The 19,259-nt window shown below is 43.0% G+C and overlaps 3 protein-coding genes across 8 annotated transcripts in view; 2 read left to right on the forward strand and 1 right to left on the reverse strand.

Moving 5' to 3' along the window:
- Window positions 1-2,100: 2,100 nt before the first annotated feature.
- Window positions 2,101-8,792, forward strand: LOC110490565 (inhibitor of nuclear factor kappa-B kinase-interacting protein). 3 transcript variants are annotated; one of them, XR_016486864.1, is made up of 5 exons: window positions 2,610-3,201; window positions 3,371-3,488; window positions 3,885-5,135; window positions 5,555-5,776; window positions 6,283-8,792. XR_016486864.1 is itself a non-coding variant. In XM_021563989.3 (4 exons), the coding sequence occupies exons 1-4, from the start codon at window positions 2,981-2,983 to the stop codon at window positions 6,901-6,903; spliced, it is 1,182 nt and encodes a 393-aa protein (XP_021419664.2). In that variant the 5' UTR covers window positions 2,580-2,980; the 3' UTR covers window positions 6,904-8,792. The 3 variants fall into 3 exon arrangements, 2 of the variants coding, with proteins under 2 accessions (XP_021419666.1, XP_021419664.2); XM_021563989.3 differs by lacking the exon at window positions 3,885-5,135 and having other exon boundaries at window positions 2,580-3,201; XM_021563991.3 differs by lacking the exons at window positions 5,555-5,776; window positions 6,283-8,792 and having other exon boundaries at window positions 2,101-3,201; window positions 3,885-5,239.
- Window positions 8,793-10,040: 1,248 nt separating this feature from the next.
- On the reverse strand, window positions 10,041-14,018 carry LOC110490564 (cytoskeleton-associated protein 4). Its single transcript, XM_021563988.3, has 2 exons — window positions 13,226-14,018; window positions 10,041-11,551 (listed from the first exon to the last, which is right to left on the reverse strand). The coding sequence occupies exons 1-2, from the start codon at window positions 13,532-13,534 to the stop codon at window positions 10,337-10,339; spliced, it is 1,524 nt and encodes a 507-aa protein (XP_021419663.2). The 5' UTR covers window positions 13,535-14,018; the 3' UTR covers window positions 10,041-10,336.
- Window positions 14,019-15,780: 1,762 nt separating this feature from the next.
- Window positions 15,781-19,259, forward strand: part of LOC110490566 (bridge-like lipid transfer protein family member 3B) — a 54,770-nt gene continuing 51,291 nt past the window's right edge. For all 4 annotated transcript variants that reach the window (XM_090200853.1, XM_090200854.1, XM_090200855.1 and 1 more), the window contains exon 1: window positions 15,781-16,419. In XM_090200853.1, the coding sequence (XP_090056979.1) occupies window positions 16,376-16,419 (44 nt within the window). In that variant the 5' untranslated portion in view covers window positions 15,781-16,375. The remainder of the gene's footprint in view (window positions 16,420-19,259) is intronic.

The raw sequence follows: 19,259 nt of genomic DNA on the forward strand, positions 1-19,259 counted from the left end.
TTAGCCTTATGAACATATGAACTTGGTTGCATTTTTCTCTGTTCTACTATAGGACCGGCCCTACCAATAAGCAACATAAGCGGCCGCTTATCCGTTAGGGAGCCCCCCCACCCAAGAAATATAGAGTTTAGTTGCTCAGTCGGGTCTCAGCTTACTGTTATGAGTTCGAATAGTAGAATGCACAAGGTGCAATTTCAAAATGTGGCAGTGCATCATCAGTTTTGTCAGTCGTGTCTGGATTTACACAGGCAGCCCAATTCTGATCTTTTGCCCAATTCTGATCTTTTGCCCAATTCTGATCTTTTCACTACTTCAGCTGAAAAATATCTGATGTGATTGGTCAAAAGACCAATTAGTGGGGGGGAAAATATCAGAATTGGGCTGTCTGCCTAAACGCAGCCTGAGAGTCACTGGGTAAGTTATTCTAGCCAGCTATCTTAATTAACCTAATCATGGCCGAATTTCTGACCGAGCACACGGATCACGTGCTCAGGGTCCCTGACCACCAGGGTGCCCCCATTGATTTTGTTGGTCACTCTTACCAGATGTCGTATGAGCATGTCATGGCAAAATGTTTAGAATTGCAGGAAATTAGCTTTGAAACTGCAACGTTGTTTCTCCATCCCGTAACAAAATGTGTAGAATTGCAGGAAATTAGTTTTAAAACGGCAACATTTTCCCTCCAGCCCATCGCAAAATTTGTAAAATTGCATGAAATTAACTTAAAAAATGCAAATAGTTCTCTCCGTCCTATTGGAAAATGTGTAGAATTGCAGTAAATACGCTTTAAAACTGCAACGTTTCATGAAAATGATGACTAGAATGTTAAAAAGGCCATACAATTACAAAAAAATATTGGTATTGGTCAATATTGAGCCAGCTCCGAACAGCTCTTCTTTCAGCATGATTGTGTTAAATAGACATGGGAGGGGACCTCAGACTGGTGTCTGCCTGGGGCCTCCACATCATTAAGAACGCCCCTGCATGGCCCTTATCTATGTGTAAAATTCCCAGATGACCTTGCATAAGGGTAGACTATTTCTTTGTTGCACCATTCAGGATTATTGTACGGAAAATATAGAAACGCTATTGATAATCAATTATTGATATTGGTCACTTTAAAACTACAGTGCCTTCAGAAAGTATTCGCACCCCTTGACTTTTTCCACATTTGTAAAAATTGATTTAAATGTCAACGATCTAAACAAAATACTCTACCGTAAAAGTGCAAGATTTTTTTTATTTTTTTAAAACCTTTATTTAACTAGGCAAGTCAGTGAAGAACAAATTATTACTTACAATGACGGCCATGATCAAAGGGATATTCAATGTCTGCTTTTAAAAAAATATTTACCCATCCACCAATAGGTGCCCTTCTTTGCGAGCCATTGGAAAACCTCCCTGGTCTTTGGTTGAATCTGTGTTTGACATTCACTGCTCAACTGAGGGACCATACAGATAACTAACTGTATGTGTGGGGTACAGAGATGAGGCAGACATTCAAAAATAATATTAAACACTATTATTGCACACAGAGGGAGTCAATGCAACTTATTATGTGACTTGTTAAGCAAATGTTAACTCTTCCAAAACAAAGGGGTTGAATACTTATTCACTCGACTTTTCAGCTTTTCATTTTTTATTAATTTTAAACATTTCGAAAAACATAATTCCACTTTGACATGATGGGGTATTGTGTGTAGGCCAGTGACAAAAATATTAGTTCAATCAATTTAAAATTTAGGCTGTAACACAACAAAATGTGCAGAAAGTCAAGGGTGTGAATACTTTCTGAATTCACTGTATGTAAATTGGTGAAATGTAATTTGCTCAATGCCAAATAAACTAAATGTTAGGCTACCTCCCTTTTTGTGTGTATTTTTTGCAGTGGTGTAAAGTACTTAAGTAAAAATACTTTTAAAATACTACTTAAGTTGTTTTTTTGAATATCTGTACTTTACTATTTATATTTTTTACCACTTTTACTTCACTACATTCCTAAAGAAAACGGTGTACTTTTTACTCCATACATTTTCCCTGACACCCAAAAGTACTCGTTACATTTTCAATGCTTAGCAGCACAGGAAAATGGTCCAATTCACACACTTATCAAGGCAACATCCCTGGTCATCCCTAATAAAAACAAGAGAATTATGCCGTCTTGTTGGCTTGACATAAGGAATAAGAATGATTTATACTTTTACTTTTAACATTTTAGCAAGTACATTTACTTTCGATACTTACGTATATTTAAAACCAAATACCTTTAGACTTTTACTCAAATCGTATTTTAATGGGTGACTTTCACTTTTGCTTGTCATTTTCTATTATGGTATCTTTTACTTTTACTCAAGTATGACAATTTAGTACTTTTTTCTCCACTGATTTTTTTGTTTCTTTGCATGAAGGAAGAGCGCTCATAACTGTGTTCTACTCTATTTGAGATTTTTCTGTGTCATCCTCATTTATTCTTATTAATACTAATTAGCCTTTACAAACTTGAAATATCACCGTTTTTCATGTTTCCTCAAACGGTCTATTGGGGAACGTTGAAATCAGAGGGTCTAGGCCTACTCGTCATATAACGGGCGGCACGTTGTAATATTTTCAGGCGTCAGCCGTCTACGTGGCTGGCTGACGCATTTTGTTATTTTTCCCAAATTCCAATGAGCGATCAAGTGGTCGATTCCTTTACGGGACATGTAGACTTGTTTCTATGAGTTGGCAAGTAGAATACTTTTATCTAAGGTTTATTTGATTATCTGAAATACCTAAATATTCTTAATTATATTCACATTTTAACTAATGCATTTAACTTGATTTTGGATGGAGTTTCTTGCGCTAGTCTGCTACGAAACTTCTAGAGCTGTGGGCCATTGTCGCTTGCAGTCGCAGCCGCTACTTTGAATCAATTCCTTTTCAAGTAGGTCTAGTAGGCAAAAGGAAGCTGCAAGCCGAAACGTTGTTGCAGGCTACAAAAATGCCAAGTAATGAAGTGAAGCAAAGGAAGAAGACCACGGCTCAGAAACAAAATGACGAACCGGTAGAAACGTCAAAGTACACTTCCGAAGATGAAGCAAAAAAAGCTAAAGCTACGGAAGGAAATAGCTTGGCTGAACCTAAAAGCTCCTCGCCGTTCTCCCTGGATGTGAAAACGATAACTTGTCTATTGTCACTGATAGTTTGCATAGTGCTTACATGGTAAGTAAAAGTAAGCATATTCATTTGCATAGGGCATAAGCCAAATATTTACTTATAAAGGCCCGTGTGTTTGTGGATAACTCCTATTTACTTTCATCTCGGCCAAACAAGAGGAAATTAATAATTTTATGTTTGAGTTTTGACGCTATTTTCGCCCCTTACATTACAGGGTGGTATTGCAGCAGAATGCAAGATTCTTCGACGTGGAAGAAAAGTACAAACTACTGTCTGGGAAGACAGCAAGTCTCCTTGAAATGGAGGAGGAAGTCATCAAGGTGTCCAAGAAGGTATGTTTTGTTTCTATTGGAACTGTATCCATCTCTCAAAAACATTATGCAGAGACTTCTATGCTTTGCTATGTGTGTTTATGTTATTGTGTGTATTGACACTGTCATTGTCTTGCTTGTCACATAATGTAGGCCCCTCCCCCTTATTATTAGTCCCTGCAGACATGTCTGCATTATTAATGTATTTATTGCTGCAGTTATTCTTGCGTCTTGGATTGTATAGCCTATCCAGTTGAATTGAATTCTGCGATCAAATCACATTGTCTTCCTTAGAATCGCTATATGCATCTTTTGACTGAATGTGTGCATGTAATTGCATGGATTTGTACTGAGAGTACTGAGGATCCCAGAGCCCTCCCCAGAAACAGCCCTCCCTGTTTTGTGTTGCGGCTGCAGCTCGCCGCCTCCGAGGATGACCTGCAGGGGGCTCTCTCCACCTTCTCCCTGGCGACGCGCCTCGAACGTGACCTGTCCTCGCTCCATGCCGTCGTCCTGGCGATGCAGGATGACGAGAACTCCGCCTCTCGTGATCTCCAGACAGTCAACGCCCGCTTCCTGAACGTGACTGAGACGTGGCAGACGGGCCTGGCCTCGGTGACCTCCGACCTGGCCTCTCTGAAGACGGAGTCACGTGAGGCGCACGCCGGCGCCACAGACCGGGTGAACGAGGCCGAGCAGAGGGCCCGGGCGCTGGACGAGAGGCTGGAGGAGCTGGAGGACAGCACCCGGCGGAACACACGCGCCCTTGGCCGCACCGAGGACGAGGATGCCAAGCGGTCCCAGGACCAGCTGGACTGGAACACCAAGCAGCTCCACAAACTGGAGGACCAAGTCCGGAGCCTGCTCCGAGTAGATACCGAGTTAGTTGCCCAGCTAGAGGAGCACATCCCCCGGGCCCAGCAGTGCGAGGCTCACCTCCCGGCTGTGGAGGAGGCAGTGCGATCCATTCTGAGGCTGGGGGGGGACCTGGGGACGGCAGAGCGAAGGCTGGAGGAGCTCACCCTGCAGGTGTTTGGGACAGAGGACAACATGCTTAAAGCCCTGACGGAGATCCTGGACATCAAGCAGGCTCTGGACGCCCTCCAGGCCCACAACAGCATCCTCAAGATGACGAATGAGTTGGCTGTTGTCAAGGAGACGCTGGGACAGCTCAGCAGGGGGGAGGAGCAACAGGACAACCAGGCTAATTCTGGAACACTGGATAGGGAAGGGGAGAGGGAGGGGTGAAAGGTCAAGGACCCAGAGCAGGATGAGCCACCCCAGCTGGTACATAATGATGATCTCAGTGTGTGATGTCATTTTTAAACCATGGGAAGGAGTGGTCCTGTCATTCCATTTGTTTTAAAACTGCTGTTAAATCCTCACATAGTTAAACCATTGCTACATTGTGTGATTTGTGCATTTTAACTTGCTATTGCTAAAGTTTAGCAATACGTTTCATCAATAGGTTTTAAGTTCTTGTCTCACAAACATGCTACTATCTCATATGGGAACCAATCAATGTTATCTGCACTGGCTGCTGAAAGTCAGCAACTGAATGTAGCTTTTGCACCCAAACACTGCTCCTGTAATCTGTAAAGGATATTATTGTTGCCTTGTCAGTGTCTGAAAGGAGAACAATTGTGACTGGTACTCCAATATCATCAGGTACTCAAATGTTGAGTTTGTATACATTTTTTTATACACATTTTATATTCCAATGAGTTTAACAGTAATGGCAGTATTGCATTTCTAATAAATGTGCCATATTATCAGTGTTTCTCTGAATCTTTTAAATGTTCAAATTTGGTTAAATCTATTGTAAAAAAATGTCTTCTCTCTACTATCTTGCATCTCTAGTAAATTAAAACCCGTCTCAAATATCTTAGTGTTACCCATTTATGTGCTCTATTTATTTGTACCAAACATCAGCTTTCTGTGTAACTTATAGACTCCCTGCATGTTTTTCAATGCATCCTATCTACCAGTCTATGACTGCATGATCTAGCTGCTCAGTCTTTTCCTATGTAAAGCTCTTTTCTAAAATGGCTGCCCTGCTCTGTCTTTCCACCTGTTTCCTGGCGCAGTGCGAGGGTGTCCAGAGCCTGTTGGAGCATCTAGAGAGGCAGCCTGGTGGTCTCCTGCCCCACTTGGAGGCCCTGGAGCGGGATGTAAGCCAGCTGAAGGACTGGGCGTCCGGCCTAACGGAGAAACGCGGCCTGCTCCAGGACAGCGTGGCAGCACTGACCGAGGCTGTGGGACAAATCGAGGGACGCACCTCTGCTATCACTAAGGATGTCAACACTAAGGTTTTAAAAGATGATTTAAGCCATCTAGATGCTCTTACTACTTTGGTAACCAGGATGTAATAACAATTACACAGGAACTGCAGATAAGATTCCTGAAACAATCACTGTATTGTAATAAGCTGGAAATAGTATGTTTTAAAGTAGTTACACTGCCTTTCTATTCTAATGCTACGGTTCTGTTCAACAAGTTGCCTCTGGTTTTGAGACTTCAACCTTTACGTACTTGGAATATACATTTCTTGGTATTAGTACATGTAACTACATATTACATGCAACGACATATTACATGTAACGACATATGTAGTTCCATGTAATATGTCGTTGCATGTAATATGTAGTTACATGTAATAATACCAAGAAATTTATATTCCAAGTACGTAAAGGTTGAAGTCTCAAAACCAGAGGCAACTTGTTGAACAGAACCGTAGCATTAGAATAGAAAGGCCATTCATGTAAAGATTTGCCCATGAATCATCTTCCTCCTCTCCTCTTCCTCCATCTCCTAGGTGGCGTCGGTGCGGACAGACGTGCGTCGGATGGATGGGCTCCAGTCGGAGGTGGAGTCTCTCCTGGAGAAGGTACGGGAGCTGGAGGAGCGGGCCGCCCAGGCCGAACACAGCATGGTCAAACGTATCGGCGACCTGCTGGCCGGCAGCATCGACCGCATCCAGGGCCTCAAGGGCGCCACGGAGCGCAACGCCCAAGCCCTGGAGCAGCTCAAACATCGCCTACCTGAGCTGTTCGTCAACGACCAGCAGATCTCGGAGCGCCTGAGGGAGCTGGAAAGTGGCCGTGCCCGATTGGTCCGCACGGTGACTTTTGCCGGCGACCTCAAGCCCAAGGTGGCGGCCATCAAGCGGGACTTCGGGGCGCTGGCTCCGCAGGTGGATGAGCTGACCCTGAGGATCGGCCGTCTGGCCGAGGATCTGACCAGGAGGGAGGAGGACATCGCAGAGCTACGGCAGACGTTCTCTAACCTCAGCGCTGTGGAGGAGGACCTAGGAGTTGTGACACAGCAGTTGAGTCAGTTAGTTGAGCCTGAGATGCCCGTAGTGGGAGGAGAGATGCTTCTGCAGAAAGTCATTGTGAGCGAAGCCCTCCCTCAGACACTGGAAGGAGAGCTGTGAATGAGTGCTTTTCTATATGCTATAAATCTACAGAGTAAATGGCAAACTTTCAGCTTGTCACCAACCATTCCCTTACAATAACTTGCACGTGTTTTGAAAATCTCAGAGTTTGCTGATCTCTCTACAGCCATGGTCGACCCCACCTAGCCCTTACAACAGGTACTTCTGGATTCCCCCCAGAGATCTTGATTAATGGAAGCAATATAATGGAAACCACAGAAGAACAGGTTGCTCCCCCTATAATGTACATTCCAGTATACTTTCCATTGACTGTATACCTATACAAATCTTTAGGGGGTCGAGAGGTAAGTCCTAGGGGTTAAGTTGAGACTAACTGGGCTTTTTGTCCAGAATGCTGACTGACGTATGTTGCTTTACAAATTGTATCCTTGAATGAACCTGTCACATAAGTAGGTTGCCGTTTATTGCGATGAATCTTGTCCTGGAGGCAGAGCTGAGCAATTTCCACTAGAAGGGCCAGTGGCAAAGTCAAAATTCATGAAAACAAAAATGTGCTTGTTGGTCATAATTTAAGGTTAGGTTTAGGGATAAGGTTAGTAGTGTGGTTTAGGTTAGGTTTAGGGATAAGGTTAGTAGTGTGGTTTAGGTTAGGTTTAAAATCAGATTTTATGGCTGCGCCAGCTAGTGACTACCCTGCAGAGCTGCCTCCAGTACATGAGTCATCCCAGTAAATGCCAACCTGTGTCCTAGGAGACTGGAATGTTGTTTATTTTTGTTTGAAAAATGGCATCAATCATGGTGAATGAGAGGTCTTTCTGGTCCACAGTTTTGGAATGTGAGCAGTCTCTTGAACAGTTTCCCCCTTATCAGTTGTCAGTCTGGCCAGTGGTGGGGTTGTAACAACACTGCTTGACCCCTGTGTGACCTGCACACGGGTATGTATTCTCAGGCTAAGGGGCCTGTTCAGGAGGAATGTTTTGCTACAATATGATTCTGTACAATAGGGAATGAGGATGTCAGCGCTATACATTCTACCTGCAATGTTCTCAATAGTTCACAGTGCTGAATACATGCCCTGGGGTTCCACATGGCTAGCTATTTCTGCTAGTTTTTGCATCTCTCTGCCATCAATCAAATCGAAATGAGTCTGTGGTTTAAAGGTATAGGGACCTAAAATAGAATACTGAACGCTGCTGGTGTAAACAATCTGTTGCCAGGAGTTTATTCAATGGGGCTGACTGCAGAGCAATGCAGATAGAAATGTGTTTCATAGAGCTGTGATTCATGTCTGAGAGTTGTTTCTGTTCTGTTTAACATTTTTATCTGCAACATTGCTGACGTTGCACTCCTCTGATAAAAAAAAAAACAACCCATGGGCTTATTCAGTGGGTTACCATATGTTCCGATGGAAATATATTGTGTAGAACAGACATCACGATCATGTAGGATAGGGAAGCATGCTAATCTATTGATTTCTAGGGCTAAACTGCTGAGTAAGCCTCCAGGTGTTTTACAGGAAATATACGTCTGAAGGAGGAAGTATCGGAGCTGAACAATGAGCTGCCAATCACCAAAGGCCAATCTCCAACCCGAGAGCCAATCACAACTTGTTTAACATGCACATTGGCATGTCATCTCTAAAGATAGAGTTGAACCTACACATACCTGGAATCGCTCAAATGAAAACCAGACATTAGGACGCAGATTGCAGCTGGTCTTTGGGTAAAGAGTGTGGACACCATACCACTGTTTTAACTAAAGCTAATTACATGTACAGATCACACCACATGTATTTACAGTAGCCATTCCTTCAAACTGTCGCAACCCCATTGTAGTGGTGTTAGGACACTGCAGAGATCGTGTTTTAAAGCCTTGGATATATTGTTCTTCGTGTGAGAGGGTTGTGCTTAATAAATTGTCAATTTGAAGTTTGTGTGTACTCTGTATTCCCTATACATGTTTATGAATTTCCTTGTACATGTTGATGCAATGGCACCTGTTGAATGGAAGGTTTGTGTGTGTGTGTGTGAGGGCTCAAATCAGGTTATGAGTGGCCTATCAGGAAATGATTGAATTAGCCTCAAGCAATCTCCTCTCTTCAGATGAAAATTAATTACTTTCAATAAATTCTCACTTGACTGTCCCAGCAGTGTTTCCTAATTAAATATTCCAATAGGCATCACAGACTTAAGTCCACTTATATAGTCAGTCTGAAGTGCCAGGTTATATGTCAAATGGCATCCCATTCCCTATATACAGTGAGCTCCATTAGTATTGGGACAGTGGTATTGTTGTTGTTTTGGCTCTGTACCCCTGCAATTTGGATTTGAAATGGTATAAAGTGCAGACTGTCAGCTTTAATTTGAGGGTATTTTCATCCATATTGGGTGAACCGTTTAGAAATTACAGCACTTTTTGTTCATAGTCCCCCATTTTAGGGGACTAGATCAAGTATGTGACTACATATTTGTTGGATGCATTTTCTGTTTGATTATTTTGTGGATGCTACCATGATTACGGATAGTCCTGAATGAATCGTGAATAATGAGTGAGAAAGTTAGAGGCATAAATATCATACTCCCCAAAAATCCCTACCTCTCACTATTACAAAAACCGGGTACTATGTACAAACAGTACTGTGATTTCCAAATAATTCACTCAATATGGATGAAAATAAAAAATGAAAGTTGACAGTCTGCACTTCAACCGCATAGTCATTATATCATTTCAAATCCATAGTGCAGGAGTACAAAGCCAAAGCAACAAAAAAATTCACTGTCCCAAAACTTTTGGAGCTCAATGTAGTACACTAGTTTTACTAGAGCCATATGGGCCCTGGTCAAAAGTAGTGCACTATATAGGGGATAGGGAGCCATTTGGAGCACATACCTAGAGTGAGCCTTTAAATGAACTGGGAGTGCTTTAACCTTGTAGCCTGTATCCTATGAAGGATTTTCTATGATCTTTATCCAATGATCTTCTAGAAACAGACCGACCCACTCTCACCTTTCACCTCAGTACTCACCTCCAGTGAGATTGATGAAGTGTGGTGGTGTGCAAAATGGCTACATTGCATCTGCCACGGAGACGGTTGGAGTGAGTTAGCCCCATACAATGTACGATGAAGATTTTATAATATACATGTAAATCAATACAAAGCCTTGTCTACACAAAAATGTGGTGGCCCAATTTAATTTTTGTAACAAAACACAATCAGTAAACCATAACACGCTCCTGAACAAGAGCTTATATTGCAAGTTGGGTTTGTGAAACCACCCGTAACAGAATCTGACTAAATAAAAAACTCAAATGAGAAAAAATACAAATAAACAAACAAAAAACTACAGTGCAGTGTTGTGTTAAAATTCACAGCAGTCCACGTTCCCCATTTCTCATTGACCCAACCCAGTCTACCCCTCCTGAACACTACCCCCTCCTCCTCCTTCTCCTATGCTCCCCTTACACCTTCTTGCTATTCGGCTGGGGCTTTGGTCAAGGCTTCCAATGAGCTAATGGTCTTCTGTAGTGACCCCTGTAGGGCTTCGATGGCCTTCTCATGGCTCTCCAGCTTGGCAGCTTTCCCCACCAGGCCATCCACGGTGCTCTTCAGCTTCTCCAGCTCTGGTGGGGGATGGCTGGTTGACTTGGAGACTTCCCCCAAGGCTTCCAGCTTCTGCTCCAGCCCCTCTATCTGCAGCCCCAGGTTAGAGACCCTGGAAGCCAGATTGGTCTGAGCGTCACTCAGTGCGACCACGTTGGACTGGAGCTCCCCTAGGCTGCCCTTCAGCTCCTCTAGCTCTCCCTGTAGAGTGGCCCGGGCCTTCTCGGCTGCCGTGCCCTGGGCGGCGAGCATGCTCTCGTGGGAATCGTACTTGGCAAGAAGAGACTCAACCTTGGAAGTCAGGTCTGATAGCGACGCGGCCAGGGAGTCTCCGCCCTCCTCCGCCACTTTTAGTCTGACCTCCAGACCGTCGGACCTCTGCTCAGCCCTGGCCGATTCCCCCCGCAGTTCTTTCTCCAGACTGTGTAGAGCTTCGGTGGCCAGCTCCAGGCTGCTCTGCAGGCTCTGGTCCTGATCTGTCAACGCCTGGATGCCTGCCTCTGCCCCCGACACCTGCTGCCGCAGGCTCCCCGCCGTCTCCTGCACCAGCAACCTCACCGCCTCCACTTCCTGTGACATCGAGGCTATTTCCTGGTTACGGGTCTGGAGCTCCGACCCCACCGCGGCGATCTGCTCCCTCAGTGAATAGGCAGACTCATCTGTGGCCTGCTTAGTGGTGCTGAGCCCGGCGACGGTGTCGACAATGGCGGACAGTTCCTGCCTGATTAGCTCCGGGTCCTCCATGTCATCCAGACGGGCTTTGAGGTCAGCCAGCTGGCTTTGAGTCTCACCCTGGGTCTCGGTGAACTCAGTCACGCTGTCCGCGATGGAAGCACTCAACTCAGCCAGGCGCTCCTCCACCGTCTTCTCCAGGGAAGAGAAGTCCCGCTCTCTGGCCTCCTTCACCTCCTTGATGCCTTCTGACAGGTCAACCAGCAGTTCATTCTGGAGCCTCTGAAGAGCCTCCTCCACCCGCCGTGTCTCCGCCTCGCCCTTCCTCACCGCTCGGCTCCCCACCTCCTGCTCTGCCCGCATGGTGCCCAGTGCCGACTCCAACCCGTCTACAGCACGCCTCACGTTGTCCACCTACACAACCACAGACAGCGAATCATACACTGAGTGTACAAAACATTAAGAACACCTGCTCTTTCCATGACATAGAGACTGACCAGGTGAATCCAGGTGAAAGCTATGAGGGGCGGCAGGGTAGCCTAGTGGTTAGAGCGTTGGACTAGTAACCGGAAGGTTGCATGTTCAAACCCCCGAGCTGACAAGGTCGTTCTGCCCCTGAACAGGCAGTTAACCCACTGTTCCTAGGCCGTCATTGAAAATAAGAATTTGTTCTTAACTGACTTGCCTAGTTAAATAAAGGTAAAATAAAATAAATAAATGAGCCCTTATCACTTGTTAAATCCACTTCAATCAGTGTAGATAAAGGGGAGGAGCCAGGTTAAAGAAGGATTTTTAATCCCTGAGACATGGATTGTGTCACTTTGAACGGGTAGTAGGTGCCAGGCGAACTGGCTTGTTACAGGAACTGCAACGCTGCTGGGTTATTCATGCTCAACTGGGGGGGGCAACTGAATATTAGGAAGGTTTTCTTAATGTTTTGTACACTCAGTGTAGTCATCAATGCAGATGATGATTAATGATTATTCGATTAGTCTTTTATTATTAATCTGTCAAATACTTACCATCTGTCACATCCCTACTATAAATACTGTATAATACATTATATAATAGCCATATTATCTAACACTATTACTACTATTAAATTGTATAACACAGGTTTAAAGCTGTACATCTGTATAGTCACACCTATGTACTGGATGTACTGGAAACACAGGTACAATACATTCCAAGAAAGTTGGAAGAGGGTGGAAGAGCCTATCCCTGACCAGTCATTTGCCTGACAAAATAGCTTTTTGCCTTGGTAGTTATTGAAATAGATTTTATAGCTTGCAGTGAAAGACAGTTAATCCCATACTGTATCTTTATACAACAATAGTTGACACAGCCTCACATAGAACGTTTACATATATGAGACTGCAATGCATGTTTCAGGATTTACTTGTTGAATGTGTGTTCTTAGAAAATGTTTTTCCCTGCTGGGTTTCTTTACCACGTTTACCTAGTTACAGTAACTCATGAGTAGGTTACGTTGCTTTATTACATAACTCAGCTATTTCTCTGCCTGTGGGGTAGATCTACATATGCAGCTTTAAAAAACAACTGTAAGCATCAAGTTCAAACTGGTTTAGTTCAAACTGGTCTGGGAGATCTCAATTTATGCATGACAAGTTAAGTGAAGTTACATGAAGGCTTGAAAAGAAGTGAAAGAATGAAGGACTAACTGTTTGACCTAATTAATTCATACAGGAACTGGATAGCTGGATAATAATGAAAGATAACTTATGGGGTGGCATGTTAATACATTATATCAATGCATTCCTCAATTCTATAGAAATATAACTTCCCTTTTCATTACAAAGGATGTAGTATTTCCATTAACCTGGATTTGTTTTTGTTTCAATGTCAGTACTCTCTCTCTAGGAAAGAATAGCATAGATTACATCTGCACTTTTCTTGTGCCAACTCATCAATCTTTTGGAGGAGGGGGAGATGGCCCTCTTCTAGCCATTTCTTCTCTGTAGTCTATATGTTCATCCTATCTACTTTTGGTGTGCGGTCTTCAACGGCCTGCCTTATCTCGTGACCTTGTCATTAAATGGCTAGTCCTATATCGTTTGCATTACTTACCTGTTGAAGAACATTCTCTACTTTGTGCGCAACCTCTGCATTTTTCCGTACGGTCTCTTCATTTCTGCTGCTGATTTGATGGACTTCTTTCAACACTTGTTGTAGATAAATAGCAGCAAAGCCCGCAGCGGCTACTAATGCGATATAACATAAAGCAGCTATAACTTTGACCCAACTCCCTGACCCCGATCCCTGGATTGAGGGGCTACCATTACTACTAGGTTTCGGACTTTTCTTCGCCACGTCATCTTGCGTGGATGAAGCAGTCTTTTCGCTTAAATTGTTCTTGTTTCTGTTTCTCGCAGTCATGTCTGATGTGGCTTTCTACCAGAGGGTCCGAGGAAGTGTGAGGCTGGTCTCTACAGATGCTGTGTACTGTCTTTACTGTACATTTAGCGTATCAGTGAGCGCGATGTGGCTTTCCTAGAACTCCGTTCGCGTCGAGGTATGCAAAAAAGGGGCGTCTTTCTTATTGTGGGACCTGACTTTCTGACTGCAAAATTGGTGGCTGTACTTGCCTTATGTCTCCAATGGCTATGGAATTATGTAGAAAACACAGTAACTAGTGTTATTCAGAAACACAGTAACTAGTTCTGATAAAGTTGAGGAAAAAAACTAGGCCTCTTTATTTGGAATAATATAATTAGGCCCATTGATGTTTCATGTCTTTCAAACCCTGCTTATATAAGCCAAAATCCTGGTATAGGATAGCCTAAACATGTCTAGAAAAATAATGATCTCAGAAATCAACTGATGTAATTTGTTTCAATACTGTACCAACAGTAAAGAGGAGGGGTTGTTGGATAGTTTTTTCCCACTCATTTGCTCCTCCCTTCATACGTGGCAACTAGAGTAGCCTCATCGTGTATGCCTCGACATCCTTTCCTAGAGTTCCCTCAATCCAAGGCATGTTGCTATACCAGACCAGATCAGGAAGTGTTTCGAACAACTATTAATGTATTTAATATATATATATATATATATATATATATATATATATATATATATATATATATATATATATATATATATATATATATATATATATACATAAATATATATTTGTTTTACCATTAACAATGCATTTTAACAAATAGGCATATTTTCAATTTCTTCCATTGTGCGGAAGTCATTAGGCTATTGGCATACTATTACATAATCAGCGTAACCTAATCACTAGCCTATGCTATGTTCCCTCTAAATCATGATAGGATTGCTGTCACCGATTACAAACTGCAAACCTGTAGAGTTGGACATTTGAATAGTTTCAATAACATTTAGCAAGCACCACAATGCAAATTAAGAAACAAAATGCATATTTTACACAAAATGGATAACAAAACGCTCTGTTTTGTATTAATCTGCCACAAAATAATTGTTTTCACGTGTGTTTTTAAAGGTTTGATAAAAGTTGCAGGATTATTTAGTTATCTGATGTTTGAACACTCCAAGCACATTGGCCGTTGTCCAATTGAGTCTAACTGCAGACTCTCAGGCCCCTCTGTATACTGCCACCTACTGGTGGGACGAGTACCGGTGGGACATAATATCTCAGGCTCCCCACCAACGCCAGGACCCCTCAGTGAGTACGGTTAAATGCACACAATAAAGCGATTATTGTGGCTAGTCATATTAATATAATAGTTCAATTAAAACGTTGACATGCTTTGCAAGAGTAACAATTTCCCTAATAATCCTATGTATATGGACACATCTGAAATCAGGCTACCTGATGGAGCTCTGATACATGCAGAAATCAGCAATCACAGAGACATGTTATTTTTGAGAAGCGTATATGATTCTTAGTTCGGACATATAAAGTTTGTATGTGAAAAATACTTCTAAGACGCATACATTCAGTTGTTCCGAACTCACTTCACTCACGCCATAGAGAGAGCCTTGCTCGGCTGGTGCTAGCACATGCACAGATCAAATACACTACTGGAACGTCGATTAAGTTGTTTACATGTCCTAACAATTTGAAAGATTGCTCCGAAAACCGTTTCAATCAGTATATGCATACTTCAATTGTGACCTTACGCTGATTAATTAAGATACCGTAAGCAGAGTAAGGTGTTTACATTACTATTTCAGAATCTGCCTACTGCAACAGTAAGTTTAATATCTAATTATTGCCATGCATGTAAACGTACTCACTGATATGACTATACTGCCAAAATGGCAGAATGAATGTTAGCATATCATTACAGCTTGTACACTTTGTTGCAGGGATCTTAATGTTTGTGTTTAACTGATACTTTGATATAATGGATTTCCCCTGACTGTCTGTCTATACAATAAAAATGTGGGTCAAAAGAGAAATACAAGTATTATCAGAGTTTTTAATTTAGGCTATGCCATCATTGTAGTATAATCATTGTGCAATGTTTTATCTTGAAATTGGTGTGTAATCTGTTGATGTATTGGATAGCAGATATAAGTGGGGGCGAAGGACATTGTGTATTAGTTTCGACCTAAAGTGAATTGTCGGTCGTTTGGACGCTATCCTCTCTGTGGTAAACAGAACAAAATATTCTGCTTGATGTGTCAGACCCGGAAGTGATGGTTCTGGCATTGGAGAGGGGCCTGAGAGGTGGTGGGCCTGATAGATGACAGCTGCAGCTGGACCCATCTCCCTGCCTTTGTCCACCAGAGGTCACTGACTGGCAGTCTTTCGAGAGGAGACTGGAACTGCAACTCACAGGTAGATGGTACCCCCGTTGGCGAAAAAAATCGCAGCAGCCCCACCCCCAAATATCTCCCCGTGCGGATGCACTCTGCCACAGTAAAAACAGGCAATTACGGTTTCACTTCTAAAATAAAACAATACATGGGACAATGCTGACGTAATGCCTGAGTCATCCATGCTCTTTGACTTTGGTCGGCGCTGGCCCGCCCATCAGACATTGTGACAGCACAGGCCGTGTTTCCAGGTGCTGTTGCAGTGAAGATGGACTTTAGTACTAGTTGTAATGGCTTATTGGCCTTCTGAAGCTAGCTAGCTGTGTCTCGGAGGTTTGTTTTTCCCTGTCAAATCTCCGCGGAGAGGGAGCGAGAACTGGGCTAGCCTCACAAAGACCACAAAAAATGCACCCTGACTCGGAATTGAGAATTTGAACTGCATCGCTGGGATAAATCATTTATGTGGTCATGGCTGGGCTGATCAAGAAACAGATCCTCAAACACCTCTCCAGGTCAGTGTCAATCGATATGAACCAGGCGGAGAGACAAAATACAACTCCCAAAGGGGTTTCATTTGGGAACCAAGCTAGCGCGTTAGCAGCGCTGTACCTTAGCGCGCGGGAGGCCACTGACGGGGCACTCACTATGCTTGCGCAGCTGAACTTGGTTAGCGTAGCTAGCTAGCCAGTTACGAGCAAGTTTGCTTGTTGTTGTTGGTTGCCAAAAACAGACCGGTGTCTGTCGTGTTTAGTTAGCTAGCTAACTGGCTTGTTTGATAACTGCTTATGGCTAACCTTGCGTATTGTTAACGCAACTAATCTCCCTAGCCTAGGCTCCACCAGTACGTTAACATTAGCTGGCTAGCTATGTCCCGTTAATCATTGTTTAGCCAGATATAGCAAGTTTTCTATTTGCTAGGTTACACCAATGATTGTCACTAGCCATCTAGCTAGCTAGTTAGCCAGGTAAACTACACTGGTTAGCTAGCTAGCAGCATATGCTTCTGGCAGAGACAAACACGCCACGTACTGACAGCTAGTACTACACCCAACCAGGTCCCAGAACATTTCAAATTATTCTGTTCATTTAGTAACGTTGTTACGTTTCGTATGGTATGTATTACTTTTTGGATGTCCTTCACCCATGTTGTATGTTCAATTACAATTCGTATTATATGTTACGTATTTCCAAAACACAATATGTTACACATTTGCAAAACGTATATGTTACACATTCTAGCTAGGTGGCTAACATTATCTAGCTTGCTAACTTAACTAGGCTAGGGGTTAAGGTCAGGGGAAGGGTTAGCTAACACGCTAAGTAGCTAAAAAGTAGTAAGTAGTTAAAGTTGGTAAAATGCAAAAGATGTTCATGATGATATTCAAACTCATAACCTTTTGGGTCGCTATATGCCCACCCGGACCAACCAACCACCCCACTTTTTAGTTTTTGCCTTAAGTAACCATCTGTCTTATGTTACATTAGGTATGGTTACATATCATACTAAATGTAGTGTCTCGGGTTTCCGTGCAGAATAATACGAACTGCTCTGAGACCAGGTTGCCACATCGGGGAAAGTTGAGTCATTTTGGGCCATTTAATTTTTTACATTTAACCTTTGTTTAACTAGGCAAGTCAGTTAAGAACAAATTCTTATTTACAATGACAGCCTACACCAGCCAAACCTGGATGACGCTGGGCCAATTGTGCGTAGCCCTATGGGACTCCTAATCACGGCCAGTTGTGATACAGCCTGGATTAGAACCAGGGTGTCTGTAATGACGCCACTCGGGAGCCATTCTGAGTGGAATACACCAATTTTGCTCTCTACTGCAGAGTTTCCCAAACTCGGTACTAATCAATGCTTGATGATGAGTTGATTATTTTAATCAGCAGTGTAGTGCTAGGGCAAAAAACTAAATGTGCACCCAGAGAGGCCCCAGGACCAAGATTGGGGAACTCTGCTCTATTGCACATTTGCCAAACTCATTCAACGGGCGGGGTGAGTGTCAGCAGGTTTTTGCTTCTCTCTTGTACTTGATTGATTAATTAAGATCACTGATTAGTAAGGAACTCCCCTCATCTGGTTGTCTAGGTCTTTATCAAAAATCAGCAGACACTCAGCCCTCCATGGAATGAGTTTGACACCCCTGCTCTACTGTATTTACTTGCACCGGGGCTGTATGTATGTCCACTCTTGCTTGCATTAGCAGCTTGGGATAATAATGCACCTTCCACAGCATAGAGATGACTAAGCACCTGTACACATCATACACACATGCCTTGTTTGTTTGCCAGTACCATGGAGACTGAGCAGGGAAGATAGAGGCCTTGGTTGTTGTAGTAGGCAAAGTTTTGTGCAACCTTTTTCCTCTCACAAGTATTTGATAAAGGATTAATAGACACATTTAATCAGCTAGTGAAGTGTAAAATATTTTTCATGGGTCATGGAATGAAAAGACTACACCTGAGACTGAGTCTACACAAAATAGTCCCTATGTTTGCAACACAGTAATCAGTTGTCCTACCCATTGTTATCAACAGCTTTCAGCTAGGCACATGCATTATTTATTGTTCCAGGTTGGTGCCCTGAGGGAAGTTCATTGAAATCCTTCTCCATTTAGAAGATAATGGGTAACTTCCCTGTAATAACATAAATTGCCCCATCACATTCAGTTGAACCTACCTTCAACTGACTGATAATGGTCCAAGAGCATTCACGTCCTTACACCTGTAGCTCCTAGAAAACTGGATTTAAACAACATAACGCCTATAAAACTAAAAGCTTAGATAAAACCTTAACTTTTAGATGTAGGTTGAATCTCCCATGTTACCGGCTGGATAAGAAGGGATGACTTGCAAACTGTTTTGGATTGACCTAGAACAGTAAGCTCTGTTATAGTCACACACAATGCAGTTAAACAAGTGTTGTAGCTTTAGAAAGAGGAATGTGCATTGGGCTTTTTAATGCATTGCTTCCTGCCAGCAATGCATTGTGAACAAAAGCCCTTGACTTTCAGTATTGCCAGTGGAGCCCTTGGTATTTATGCGGCAAGGCAGAGGCTTTGATGGCTAGTGGTTGCTGTGCCCTTCATGGTCCCACAAACAATTGCCACTGCCAAGTTTTACATACACAGCCTATGACTGTCATTTCCCTTTAAGCCTTGTTCACACTGTAGGCCTTAATGCTCAAGTCAGTTTTGTTTTTCAAATCCGTTTTGGAATACTGACTGTCCAAACAAAGTTAAAAAGGACCAAATCTGATGTGTGTGTTCAGACAAGACATTTGCTGACATGGGTAAGCTAGTATTCATAGTAATGACGGGTCTGTGCAGTGGTGTAGACTGACTGG

This window comes from Oncorhynchus mykiss, chromosome 15 (genome assembly GCF_057628025.1).
Source record: "Oncorhynchus mykiss isolate SJ-2025 chromosome 15, ASM5762802v1, whole genome shotgun sequence".
Taxonomy (NCBI): domain Eukaryota; kingdom Metazoa; phylum Chordata; class Actinopteri; order Salmoniformes; family Salmonidae; genus Oncorhynchus; species Oncorhynchus mykiss.

Bases quoted from the DNA above. Each gene is read 5' to 3' on its own strand.
- LOC110490565 (XM_021563989.3), top strand. From the start codon at position 2,981: ATGCCAAGTAATGAAGTGAAGCAAAGGAAGAAGACCACGGCTCAGAAA. The intron at 3,202-3,370 runs GTAAGTAAAAGT...CTTACATTACAG, and splicing joins GTTTGCATAGTGCTTACATG to GGTGGTATTGCAGCAGAATG. The intron at 5,777-6,282 runs GTTTTAAAAGAT...TCCATCTCCTAG, and splicing joins CTAAGGATGTCAACACTAAG to GTGGCGTCGGTGCGGACAGA.
- LOC110490564 (XM_021563988.3), bottom strand. From the start codon at position 13,534: ATGACTGCGAGAAACAGAAACAAGAACAATTTAAGCGAAAAGACTGCT. The intron at 11,552-13,225 runs GTAAGTAATGCA...GTGGTTGTGTAG, and splicing joins TAGAGAATGTTCTTCAACAG to GTGGACAACGTGAGGCGTGC.